Source organism: Heptranchias perlo, chromosome 28 (assembly GCF_035084215.1).
Source record: "Heptranchias perlo isolate sHepPer1 chromosome 28, sHepPer1.hap1, whole genome shotgun sequence".
Classification (NCBI taxonomy): Eukaryota; Metazoa; Chordata; class Chondrichthyes; order Hexanchiformes; family Hexanchidae; genus Heptranchias; species Heptranchias perlo.
In genome coordinates, this window is record NC_090352.1 from 15,393,838 (window position 1) to 15,407,514 (window position 13,677).

Below are 13,677 nucleotides of genomic sequence, written 5' to 3' on the forward strand. Positions count from 1 at the left end.
CTTTTAGTCCCATTGATTCCACCAGTACTTTTTCTTCACTAATCTTAATTACTTTAAGTTCCTCACTCTCATGTTCCCCATGTTTTTTGTGTCTTCTACTGTGAACAGATACAAAATATTTGTTTAATGTCTCTGCCACTTCCTTTTTTTTTATTCGTTCATGGGATGTGGGTGTCGCTGGCAAGGCCAGCATTTATTGCCTATCCCTAATTGCCCTCGAAGGTGGTGGTGAGCTGCCTTCTTGAACCGCTGGAGTCCTTCTGGTGAAGGTTCTCCCATAGTGCTGTTAGGAAGGGAGTTCCAGGATTTTGACCCAGCGACGATGAAGGAACAGCGATATATTTCCAAGTCGGGATGGCGTGTAACTTGGAGGGGAACGTGTAGGTGGTGGTGTTCCCATGTGCCTGATGCTCTTGTCCTTCTAGGTGGTAGAGATCGAGGGTTTGGGAGGTGCTGTCGAAGAAGCCTTGGCGAGTTGCTGCAGTGCATCCTGTGGATGGTACACACTGCAGCCATTGTGCACCGGTGGTGAAGGGAGTGAATGTTTAGGGTGGTGGATGGGGCGCCAATCAAGCAGGCTGCTTTGTCCTGGATGGTGTCGAACTTCTTGAGTGTTGTAGGAGCTGCATTATCCAGGCAAGTGGAGAGTATTCCATCACACTCCCGACTTGTGCCTTGTAAATGGTGGAAAGGTTTTGGGGAGTCAGGAGGTGAGTCACTCGCCACAGAATATCCAGCCTCTGACCTGTTCTTGTAGCCACAGTGTTTATATGGCTGGTCCAGTTAAGTTTCTGGTCAATGATGACCCCCAGGATGTTGATGGTGGGGGATTTGGTGATGGTAATGCCGTTGAATGTCAAGGGAAGGTGGTTAGACTCTCTCTTGTTGGAGATCGTCATTGTCTGGCGAGAATGTTACTTGCCACTTATCAGCCCAAGCCTGGATGTTGTCCAGGTCTTGCTGCATGCAGGCTCGGACTGCTTCATTATTTGAGGGGCTGCGAATGGAACTGAACACTGTGCAATCATCAGCGAACATCCTCGTTTCTGACCTTATGATGGAGGGAAGGTCATTGATGAAGCAGCTGAAGATGGTTGGGCCTGGGACACTGCCCTGAGGAACTCCTGCAACAATGTCCTGGGGCTGAGATGATTAGCCTCCAACAACCACTACCATCTTCCTTTGTGCTAGGTATGACTCCAGCCACTGAATAGTTTTCCCCCTGATTCCCATTGACTTCAATTTAACTAGGATTCCTTGGTGCCACACTCGGTCAAATGCTGCCTTGATGTCAAAGGCAGTAACTCTCGCCTCACCTCTGGAATTCAGCTCTTTTGTCCATGTTTGGACCAAGGCTGTAATGAGGTCTGGAGCCGAGTGGTCCTGGTGGAACCCAAACTGATTCCCCCCCCCCGCCATTATAATTTCTCCTGTCTTTGCCTCTGTGGGACCCATGTTTACTTTTGCTAATCTCTTCCTTTTTACATACTTGTAGAAGCTCTTACAATCTGTTTTTATATTTCCTGCTAATTTACTCTCATATTCTATTTTCTCCCTGTTTATCTATTTCTCAGTTATCCGTTGCTGATTTCGAAAACCTCCCAATTCTCAGGCTTACAACTCTTTCTGGCATCATTGTAAGCCTCTTCTTTTAATCTAATAATATCCTTAACTTCTCTAATTAGCCACGGTCGGACCACTTTTCCTGTGAAGTTTTCATTCCTCAAAGGAATGTATATTCGTTGAGAATTATGAATTATTTCTTTGAATATTCCCCATTGCTTATCTACTTTCATATCTCTTAATCTAATTTCCCAATCTACCTTCGCCAACTCGCTCCTCATACCTACGTAATTGGTTTTGTTTAAATTTAAGACCCTAGTTTCGGACTTAACTACATCACTCTCAAATTCAATGGCCAGGATTTTGACCCGGCACCGGGAAGGGGGTGGGTCGAATCACGAATGGGGAAACTCGGAAGTACGAGTTTCCCGGACGTCCTTACGATTTTGATGTAAAGACGTCTTTTTTTTCAGTTTGCCGTCCGACAGGTCAGCCTGAATGACAGGCTGGCCTCAGTCGGATGGGAGCAGAGCAAGGAAAAGGACGTCTTCAGGTAAGTTTTAGATTGTATAGAAGGCAAGGGGGGGCATGGGGGTCATAGGAGGGTCAGTCATCGGGGGTGGAGGTCAGTCATGGGGGAATGGGGGGGAGGATCGGGGTCATTGGGAGGCGATTGGGTGTCAGTCACCAGGGGGTCAGTCACTGATGGAGGGGGTCATCACATGGGTCTGTGATCATTGCACGGGGGGAGCCGAAATTGTTGGGGGGGGGGGGGTGGTCCGTGATCATTGTGGGGCTCGGGGGGGGGGTGCTGGGGGGCTTGGGGGTGGCGCTCGGGTGGGGCGCGCTTGGGGGGGCGAGTCCACGATCGTTGGGGGGGTGGGGGGGGTGAGTCCGCGATCGTTGGGGGGCGGGGGGGCGAGTCTGAGATCGTTGGGGGGCGGTGTGGAGGCGAGTCCGCAATCGTTGGGGGGGGAGGGGGCGCGAGTCCGCGATCGTTGAGGGGGGGCACGGGATCATTGGGGGGAAGTCCGTGATCGGTGGGGGGCTCCGCAATCATTTGGGGGGGTGGGGTGGTCGCTGCAGGTAGGCTTGTTGGGCCTGGGGGAAGCACTCCTGCTCCTCCGGGCCCACAAGTTGTGCCAGAAAGGCACATACCTGCAGTTTCAGGCCCCCAGGGGTTGAAATCGCAAAACCTTTCAAAATGGAGACCCACTGCCTCCTTGAAAGGTTTTAGTGACCAATCCACCTCCTGAGAGCGGATTCATTGCCCGTCCCACATGCCGCCCCGATGAAAACCGGAAATGGGCGGGTTGGGGGTGGGTCTGAAATTGTTGCAATTTTCAATACCCCCCGCCCCCAACCCATCTATTTTTCAGTGAAAATCCTGTCCAATATGTCTGAACAGGTCTGGGGGCTATCTACAATATGCCCCACAAAGAGTCTCCAACATCATAGTGGTGTGCTGCACGCTGCACAACCTTGCCATACAGAGAGGCCTGCAATTACAGTGTATATGGGACTCCTTTCTTACCCAATACATAAGAAGCTCAACAAAAGAGGAATCACTGCTGTATCTAGTAATGGGAAATGAAGAGCAGATAAGAGAAATAAGCGTAGGGGAGCATCTAGGCAATATCGATCAGGCTGTAATAAGGTTTAAGATAATGATTGAGAGACATAAGTAAGACAAAGACCAAAGTAATAGATAGGAAAAAAGCTAATAATGAGGGGATGATAATGGAAGGTAAACTGGAAAAAAATATTGACGAAAAAAAAGAAAGAACAGCAGTGGGAAATATTTAAAAAGGTGATCAATATAGTTCAGGAGATATATATTCTACTAAAAGCAAGAACAAACTAGTCAATAAAGAGACACCATTGATGAATAAAGAGATAAGGGTAAAATTGAAACTAAAGAAAAAGGCATACACTAAGCACAGAGACAATAGATTCATGACTGAGGTCAGAGCGTGTGGAATCAGGGGACAAGTAGCAGAATGGGTTGCAAACTGGCTAGAAAACAGAAAACAGAGTAGGGTTTAAAGGTTGTTACTCAGACTGGCGGAAGGTGAGAAGTGGTATTCCACAGGGATTGGTGCTGGGACCACTGTTCACCTTTTACATAAATAATTTGGACTCGGGAATCAGAAATACAGTATCAAAATTTGCAAACGACACCAAATTGGGGGGGTATAGTTAATACTGAGGAAGACTGCGACAAAATACAAGACGCCGTTAACAAACTTGCAGAATGAGTGTGTAAATAGAAAACCAATTTCAATATAGATAGGTGTGAGGTGCGATAGGTGCATTTTGCTAGGAGGAATAAGGCCACCTACTTCCTTAGAAAATAAGAGCCTAAATAGGGTAGAGGCAACAAATGGATCAAAGGGTACAAATTCACAAATCATTAAAAGTAGCAATGCAGGTTAACAAAGTCATGAAAAGTGCAAACAAAGCACTGGGGTTCATTTCTAGAGGAATAGAATTCAAAAGCAGAGAAATTATGTTAAACTGACATAGAGCCTTGGTTAGATCGCACTTAGAGAACTGTGCACAGTTCTGCTCTCCGTATTGCAAAAAAGAGATAGAAGGTACAGCTATCAGGGAAGACTGAACAGACTGGGACTCTTTTCTCTAGAAAATATAAGACTGAGTGGTGACCTGATAGAGGTCTTTAAAATTATGAAAGGGCTTGATAGGATAGATGTAGAGCAGATGTTTCCACTTGTGGGGAAGTCCAAAACTAGGGGCCATAAATATAAGATAGTCACTAATAAATCCAATAAGGAATTCAGGAGAAACTTCTTTATTCAGAGACTGGTGAGAATGTGGAACTCGTGGCACATGGAGTGATTGAGGCGAATAGGGACTTAAGGGGAAGCTAGATAAGTACATGAGAAAGAAATGAATGGAAGGATATGGTGATAGGGTGAGGTGAAGTAAGGTGGGAGGAGGCTCGTGTGCAGCATAAACACCAGCATTGACCTGTTGGGCCAAATGGCCTGTTCCTGTGCTTTGTAAAATCTATGTAATTTGGAGGAGTTAAGCAGTAGCAGTTCTCATTGGACAAGGAAGACCAGAGAGAAGGTTAGGACGCAGCAAGAGGTGTGAGGGATGAGTTAATTATGCAATGATTCCAGTGGCCTGCTCATTCCCCAGCCGTGAAAACTTACACAAAGCCCCTCTGCATTAACAGTCCTTGTTACATCCTTCACCACTCCCTTAATCATACTTAAAGAACATTGAAACCATTCAGCCAACTTTGAGATCAATGACATACTGACAATACAGATGCAGAAGCTGCTCCAAAACCACAGTGCAGGCCAAAGTGCTAAATGTGATAAATGTGATTAATTTAATTCCCCACACAATAATTTCCTTCCATTCATTTCTCACTCAAGTGTCAACCCATGGTGCCTTTCTTACGGGAAGGTTTCCTAAGTCTACTACTCCTACGAGGTCCTTCCCTAGTAGCCTCAGCAAAGCTGGTGGAAGGCTGCTGTTGCTAACGTTGAGGCTCTTGAGATGCCCATGGCGGGTGACTTCTGGGTGCTTGAGCCTGTGAAGGCCCATCTGCAGACTGCTGCACCTTTGCTGCTCACTTGTGCTGGGTGCTTCACCACATACAGATGCCTCTAGTTCACGAGGAGTGCCAATGAGTGCTGGGGAGTGGCAGGGATGGAGTGCATGATGGTGCATCCTCAGGAGGATTGTTCTCCTCTGAGGTGTCTTCTTCACAAAGCTTTTGCTGATTAGATGGACCTATGGACTTATAGGAAAGAGAGAAGGGCAAAAGTTAGGATGGCACTGAAAGTGCAGGTGACAGTCTTCAAAATACAGCTTGAAGTTGTGAAGCTTTCTGAATATTTGCTGATTTGAATGAAGGGTTACAAGTAATATATAAACACCCTGCTCAGATAAGCTGCCAGCCTTGCCTTTCCCGAACCTCAGGGTTTTGCCTGGACCACTAATGTCCAGGGCTTCCTGCTCTGTTTGGGTGAGGGCTGTTATGTTACGTTTCCAGTCTTGCTCCTTTCCCAGGCATTATGTGCTGTCTTGTACTGCAGAAACAGAGGGCGAGAGTTAGTGAGTGGCTGTTGAAAAAGTAAGTGGAGTTATGTAGGGCTTGTGTATATAGTGCATGTGCTGAGTTCTGAAGAAGAAACACGATGGAATGAGGGCGGTGATAAATGTAAAGCCAATTGTGTGGAATGTGAAGGATGGAAGGAGTCCTGGGAAGGGTTGCCGGTTGCATAAGTGCTCGGATATGAGAAGAGAATGCTGTTAATGTGTGGTATGAAGAAAGCAAAGGGGTGGGTATGTTTGGAAATGAGAAAGAGAGGTGTTGCAGTGTGCCCTTGTGGTCGTATGCTGAAGGATGAAATGAAAGGGATGGAACTGTTGAGCGTGGTGGGGCGGGGAGATGTGTTGAAAGGAGTGTTGTCAGGTGTTGTCGAGGTGGAAAGATGAAGAGCTGCACTCACCCTTGCTACTCTTGTGAGGTCATTAAACTTCTTCTCACACTGAACCCACATCCTGTAGGGTAATACTGCAGGCACTGACCCTCCCCACCATCTCTGTCCAGTCCTGGGGTGCTCCACTTTCTCCGACCCCCACCACCAGGACTTCCAGCGAGGCATCAGAATATTTAGATAGCCCACCAACTCATTACTACCCACAGAATTGCTTCCACAATGTTGCAAACAAATCTGAAAGCAAGGAATGCAACCTTATTTTATGAGATGTATTCCCACTTTAAACAGCCCTCGAGCGGCGCACCAGAAATTGCGTAGTGAAAATGGATGGGCCGCCTATTTCCCGTCACTATTGGGTGGGCAGCCCATCAATCATTAAGATGAAACCCGGGAGTTAAAATTGCCTGGGCCTCATAATGGCGATCACGAGGGCTTGCTGTTCATTCTGCCCATTCCCGCCCACCCACCCGATTCCCGGCTTGAGTTAAAATCGGGGCTTTTGTTTCAGCATACCTTTCAAATGTTCTGTATCCTTGTGAAGGCATGTATCTCATTGTATTTTCTTTCTGCTAAAATTCATAGATTCCACAATGGTATAAGTGACAGCTCCAGAGAATATCCATAGCTCGGGCAGAAACTTTATTCAGTAATGATGGGGCTGTTGACTGGTGTAGAATAAACAAACTGTGGGAGCTCCAGGGTACCGACATGTAGTTGCATGGTATTTTGACATGCTACATGCAACTTGGACATTGATGGAAAGGAAACCTTTCTTATTCCTAAATATCGCAACATTAATGAAAGTAGGCCGTATGGCCACGAGTTCCATTGTTGTGGTCTTTGCAACCCAGCTGCTCTGAAAAATTGAAGAACCCTCCCTTGTAGCTGGTCACTTTTTTTTCAAAAAGTGATGAAGTGCTTCGCCCTGGCAAACAATACATCAGTGATCTGATGTATGCAGCAATGTATTACAGACTGGCTGATCTGATGGATGTCACCCCAGAGATTTTAAAGGAACTAGCTGCATAGATGTTCAAGGCAGAACTAACTTTTATCACCATAGGTAAAGCTGTTCCAGTTATGGACAAGGCTTGGAGGTCTGACTGCAGGACACTACAAAGTTGCAAGACTGCCACCCCGGTGAAGCATAGGAGGTGAATAACAACAAATTCATTTATATAGTGCCTTTAATGTAGAAAAGTCCCTAGGTATCTCAATGAGGCATAAGGAAAAAATGAATGCCGAGCCAAAGAAGGAGATACTAGAAGGTGTGACGAAAAGCTTCATTGAAGAGGTGGATTTTAAGGAGGGTCCTAAAGGAGTAGAAAGAGGTGGCTAGACAGAGAGGTTTAGGGAGGGAATTCCAGAGTGTGGGACCGAGGTGTCTGAAGGCATAACTGCCAATGGTGGGGTGTTCCCAAGAGGCCAGAGTCAGAGAAACAGAGAATTCAAAGGGAGGGAATTGTAGGGCTGGCGGAGGTTACAGTGATAGGGAGGGGCAAGGCCATGAGGGGATTTAAATACAAGGATGAGAACTTTAAATTTGAGGCATTGGAGAACTGGAACCCAATATAGGTCAACGAGGGCAGGGTGAGTGGGACTTGGTGCAGGATAGGATATAGGTAACAGAGTTTTTGATGAGGTGAACTTTACGCAGGGTGGAAGATTGGAAGCTAGCTGGGAGAGCATTGGAATAGTCAAGTCTGGAGGTGACAAAGTAATGGGTGAGGGTTTCAGTAGCAGATAGGTTGAGGCCCAGTTGGTGGAAGTAGGCTGTCTTTGTGATGGAGAAGATATGGCCTGATATTTTTGAGGGAGAGCGTGGTAGCGCAGGGGAAACCAGCAAGCTCAAGGACGCTGTGATCCTGCCCAATTTAAAGGCAGGACCTCATTATAATATTTTTCTTCCACTTCCCGCCTGGCAGCTGGCCAAATTGACAGGCTGACCGGCTGCCGGGCGGGAAAACTAGCGGCAGTAAGTTGTAGCTGGGGACCCTTGGGGATGATCCTTGGCAATTGGGAGGAAGGGAGCTACAGATTGGAGCATGGTGGGAGGGAGGAAGAGAGGAGCAATCGAAAGCGAGGGAGTTACCGATCAGGGTTTGGTGGGGGGGGAGGAAAAGCAGGCAATCGGGAGGGAGCTACAGATTGGGGCTTGTCGGGGGGGGGGGTCGCCGGTCGCAGCAAGGGGAAGACAAAGGCCGCGATCGGCAGAGGGAAGGCCGAAGGCTTCCTTGTGGGGCCAGGCGGAACGCTCCTGCTCCTCCTGGCGCACAAGGGGAGCTGTAAAAAGCACTTACCTTCTTGAACTGGCAATTTTTGCCTCCATTTCGCTGCCGGGTTTCCCAAGCTCTGGTAAGCCCGGCCGGCAACAGTTAAATTTAAATCAGGCTCCCGATTGCACTGTGGGAGCCTGATTTAAATATGTTAATGAAGTGTCTCGCCTCTCGAGGCAGGACATTCATATGGCATGCTACCCGCCGCCGTAAAAACGGCAATGGGCGCGTACGTGGCGGGTTGGGGACGCATTCCCTATTTCCAAATTTTTAACCCATCCCTGGCCGTTGTCGGGGGGATTAATATCGAAGCCTATAGAGTCAGAAACTCAGATCAGATTTGAATTTCTTAGACATGCCCAAGTAACTGTGACTTGGTTGTACACCCTCCACCCTTGGATAGGACCAAGTCAATTCAGCTCTGGTGGACATGCACTTGCCTCTGCTCATGTCTGTAGAAATCCTTCTCAAACTCTAGCTCCCTGAGAGAAACAGGAATTCACACAGGAATGGCCATCTTATTCAGCAGGCTCTTTCTATTCAGAGGCAACTTCCCTGGGTAGTGGGTGACAAAAGAAAATAAATAAAAGCAAAAAGCAGAAAATTTGCCCTATAATGATCTAGATATCTGTATCTGGGAAATTGATTTTAAAATTTTAATTTTGCTAATCCCAGTATAGGTATCAGCATAATTAATCTCACTACTCTATATTTCTGGTATTCGAATATCTACTTCTCCTTACATGCGTCTTCGTTATTAAACAGTGCAAATTAGTTCAGTATCTGTATCTGCAGACTTCAAAACATCAAGCCTGTAAAAGTCCTTATAATTTTGCTAGCCGGAATACCTATTGCTTCATAACTGTTGAGTTCCATTCAATTTAAAACATTAATAAGTGGTGGATGGATAAAATAGTGAATTAGTACATTATCCTCTCACCTCTGGAAGTGGGTGTGCATTTCATGATCAAATCCAATTCATTTTTGTAGCAACTTACTAAGCTGTGTGGTCTGCGTTTGACAAGTTGTAATGAAAAGGCATACTTTGCACTGGACCATGTTATATGCAGCTAAATAAGTAGCAGAGGCAGTAGTCATACTGATCTGCGTGGAAAATGCTTGGCAATATTTAAAATCAAGTGAAGCAATTAGGTAGTAATGTTGTGATTAAAGAACTGAGGTAAATATATCTATATGTATATATTTCTATATATCTCTGTTTCTAGATATATTAACCATGCTACATCTATGCGCACTTTCTGGCTCCAAAATCTTACTTCCTGTTATCACATTTTGCTACACTTTTGTGTCAATTTTTTTCCATTATAAATCTCATCCACAATTAAAAAGGAAACTGCCAATGAAAATTTGTCATGCTGTAATTATATTTCCCCATCAGTGGTGGTACTGTAGTGCCTCAATTTAATCCCATCAGCTCATCATCTTGTCCTTCAGAGAAACTCCTAGACCCAAAAATTGGATCATGCTGCGCCCGTTTTACAGGAGTAAAATGAGCGGCTAAGGGTCCATCATGGCGTGTGGTGGCGCCCACTCATTCTGGAAGTGTGCTGCCCACCACACTGGTTAGGGCTGTGCAATAGATGTCCAGGGCGCGTGCCTGAAATAGTCATTAGACTCACTGTATATGCCCCTTTGCCAAAATGGACTGGAATTAGTTTCTTCAGGTATTCAGCAACCAAACCAGCGGTCCCTTTAAGGTTCCGCTGGAGGCTGCTACCTGAAAGGTAAGTTTTAAAGATTTTTACTTACCTTTATTGAGGAGTCCTGTTGTAACCAGACCTCCAAAGTCATCTCAAACACAAAACCCTAAGAACAGACGTACTTCTGAGCATTGGACTTCATCTCACAAAGTGTTTTTACTGTGCACATGAATATTTACAACTGCTTCATTGTTTACTGTGTATATTAATATTTTTTTTAATGTTTTTTTTTAAGTGTTTACATTAATATCTATACCCACTGCTTTCTTTTCTCAATGCATTTCCCGTTGTTGCCTCTCCGAGCAGTTCTAAAACCTATCCGTTTATAGGCAACATGGGGGCTAGGAACATCAGAGGTGCTTGACTGCATTGTGGTATCATAAGCCTCTTGGAACCGAGGTGGCCCTTATTTCAGGGCTTTGGAGTCCCAGAAGGACTCTTGTGTACATTGCACTTCCATTGCAGGTGCATGGGCAGCCAGTTCATGTATTGTGCCACTTATCTGAGCAGGAATCTGAGAGGGTTGACTGGAAAGTTCACATGTTCATTAGTAGTGATGACAGCATCATGAGAGTGGACTCTTGCCACATTTGTACTAGGTCCCAGATCTGCCTGCCTGCTAGATGTTTCTAGAACTGCAACTCGCTCTAGGTTGGACTGCATCATTTTGAAACTATCCTGGATGTTAGCAGAGAAGATGGCATTGGGCACCATCATGACCCCTGTCACCTGTCTCAGGTCCTCCAAGATGATCGGAACCTCCATGTAAGTGCAATAATAATCCAGCATCCTTTTTAGAAGAGGTCCCCTGAAATCTGAGTCCTGAAGATCTGGAGCCAGGGGCTAACTTCGGTGGTGCCCCGGTTGCCCAGCAGTAGGCTCCACTGGCACCTGACTCCCCAGCACTCTTGTGTTCCACACATACTGACAAAACCTCATCAAAAACTATCTACAGCCCCCAACCCTCTGGAAGGATTTCTCTGGGCTGATGAGTGTGAGAAAGGTGAATGACAGCATGGATGATGAGGAGTTTGATAGGGCAGAGATAGAAGGGCACACCCTCTGCAACATCTTACTGTGACTTATCTAAGTAAGAAAGCAAAGGGGAAAATTGTTGAAGTGTAGATTGTTTATTGGAAATTGCTCTGGCCTACTTTTCTGCAGGCTTTCAAGCACTGTCCCTGTCCCATTCTCTGTAGTTGCCAACTCTAGAGGGAGGTATGGTCACATGACATTCGCTGCAGTCTGCAAATATTATTGCATTTACTTAACGGCTTGATAAATGCTCTCTCAAAGTTATACTACAACCCACAGGGAGATGGGTGGCAAATTTTGTTCCGAGGGATGCAAATGTACAGGTTGATCTTGCTAAATTGGCCACTGCCCAAGCACAATATAATTGTGTCATGATGTTAGTCCACTGCATCACGGCATCAGCATGAGACAAGCAGGCATGTGCTAATGTGTTTAAAATGCATTTGCGAGAGTGGGGGGGATGGGAGGTATGTTTCAAATCTACGAAGATCGCGCTGCCGCTAGTGCAGTGCTTTTACTGGCCACAATTAGGCCAGTGAGAAGCACTAAGATAAAGGGAAAAAAGTAGGTCTTCCTGGCCAACTAACCAAGTCATGTACCGATCACTCTTTCTGTGAAGAATTTCCTGATATCAACCCTAAATCAACCCTTTTACTAGCCTGAAAATGTGTCCCCTTGTACTATTTATTCAATTTCATTAAAATTAGTTTTCTGCATTTACTTTTTTCCATCGTTAACTATCTTATGATAAGATCTCCTCTTAGATATCTCTTTTCAAAACTGAAAATCCCAAGTTTCTTCAACCTTTCTTCATAACTCAAACCACTGATACTAGGGATCAGTCGCTTGGCTCTTCCTTATATTTCTTCCAATGCTTGAATATCTCACTTGTGTCTCTTATATAGTTTGATCATGGTTTCCTTTGACTTGTATGTTACTGTTTTGGTTATATAGTTGAACATTCTAATGACTTTGTTGATTGCTGATCTGAATTGGTTGAACATGCTGAGCATTGAGCTTACTAAGACCCCTAGGTCTCTTTAAACTTGATCCATAGCTGCTTCAACACCATTTATAGAATACATGTGTTGCCTATTTTTCCTTCCTATGGACCTCACGCCTGTCTGCATTAAATTTCATCTATCATTTTTTTGTCCATTGACATATTTTATTCATTCCATTCTGTAATTTCTAAGTGGCAGCCTCCATTTCCACTAGAGGTAGGCCAATTAGGAGTGAAATCAGGAAGCACTTTTTCAAAGGGTAGTGAAAATCTGGAACCCGGCCCTCAGCTGTTAAATTCAAATGGCTGCCAAAATCTGAGGAATGCAGCCTCATTAAATATTAAAATCACTGACCTGCTGCTCCAAAGTGGGTTACTCGGCCACCCCCAACCCCGCTGCGGTAAAACCGGAAGTAGGCGCACTTACGGCGTTTGGGGTCGGGTTTCACATTTTTTACAATTTAACCGCTCCCACCCAACCCTCTCCCACCTGTCGTGGGTGGGGGGGGGGGGTTAAACTCTCCTCATAATGCTCAAGTTTACTCCTAATAATTGATTCCATTATTTTATGTGGAATTGACATAAAACTAATGTTTTGTCACCCTTTTTGAACATAGGCACCATCTTGGCCTGTTTCAAATCTACTGGTGCCTGTCAATGCCTTGTAAATCTCCTTGCTAATTTTTCTTAGCACTCTGAGGTAAATATTATCCATCCCTAGGGATTTATTGGTTTGGATTCATTTTACCCTGTCTAAGACTTCTATCTCATATATATGTCAAATCATTAATTTTGCCTGCAACTCCTTGTGGAGTCAAGACCTGCACCGGCATAGGCCTTGAAGACGTCATCTGATCATATTCTGACAGAATGGTGTATGTTACAGGGGAACCTAAGAATGCATTTAAAAAATGAAAATGGAATGAAGATTTAAATGAAAATAAAAGATGGTAACATCTAGGAATTAAAAGGCTGTACCTGTTGGATAGAAAGCCTGGTGATACTGTGGTGGAGAAGTAAGGTAACCAGTATATTTCTGACCAGAGGCTCCAATCTCTTGAGACCCTTGCTGAACATGCACATTATTAGGATTTGGTTGCAGTGTATAGGTGACCTCAGTTGGGAATCGCTGTATGACAGAAAATGGAATTGCTTTATCAGAAAATGGAGATGAAGAGGTGGTATCCATTTGTCCAGCCACCAGTCCAATAGAGCTATGCCATGTACGTGGTGGAATAGGGGTTCGATCTAGGCCACCAGTATTGGAACCTGACAAACTTTTAATGGACACTGTATGCAAAGGACTTTGATTGTGGGAAGATGATATAAACGGGTATGGAGACAAGCTTTCCCTGCGGAATGTTCGTTGAAGTTGTCCAACTGTCACAGGTCCTGCATGAAACATAACAAAAGAGATAATATTATAAGGTGGGTCAACTCTTATACACAAGTAAGAACTTCTTACTGAATACAATACAAAGCTAGAAATTGCTGTTGATATTAGTGAACAAATGTAAGGAGACGCACAACACCCGGTGAAGGTGACTTCACCTGACGAAGGAGCAAAGCTCTGAAAGCTTGTGATTTCAAATAAAGCT

At 45.1% G+C, this 13,677-nt stretch overlaps 1 protein-coding gene across 1 annotated transcript in view; it reads right to left on the bottom strand.

Annotated features, from left to right (window-relative positions):
* hsf5 (heat shock transcription factor family member 5) overlaps positions 1-13,677 on the bottom strand; it is a 66,088-nt gene that overhangs the window by 35,646 nt on the left and 16,765 nt on the right. The window contains exon 6 of the mRNA XM_068007887.1: positions 13,058-13,471. Within this exon, the coding sequence (XP_067863988.1) occupies positions 13,058-13,471 (414 nt within the window). The remainder of the gene's footprint in view (positions 1-13,057; positions 13,472-13,677) is intronic.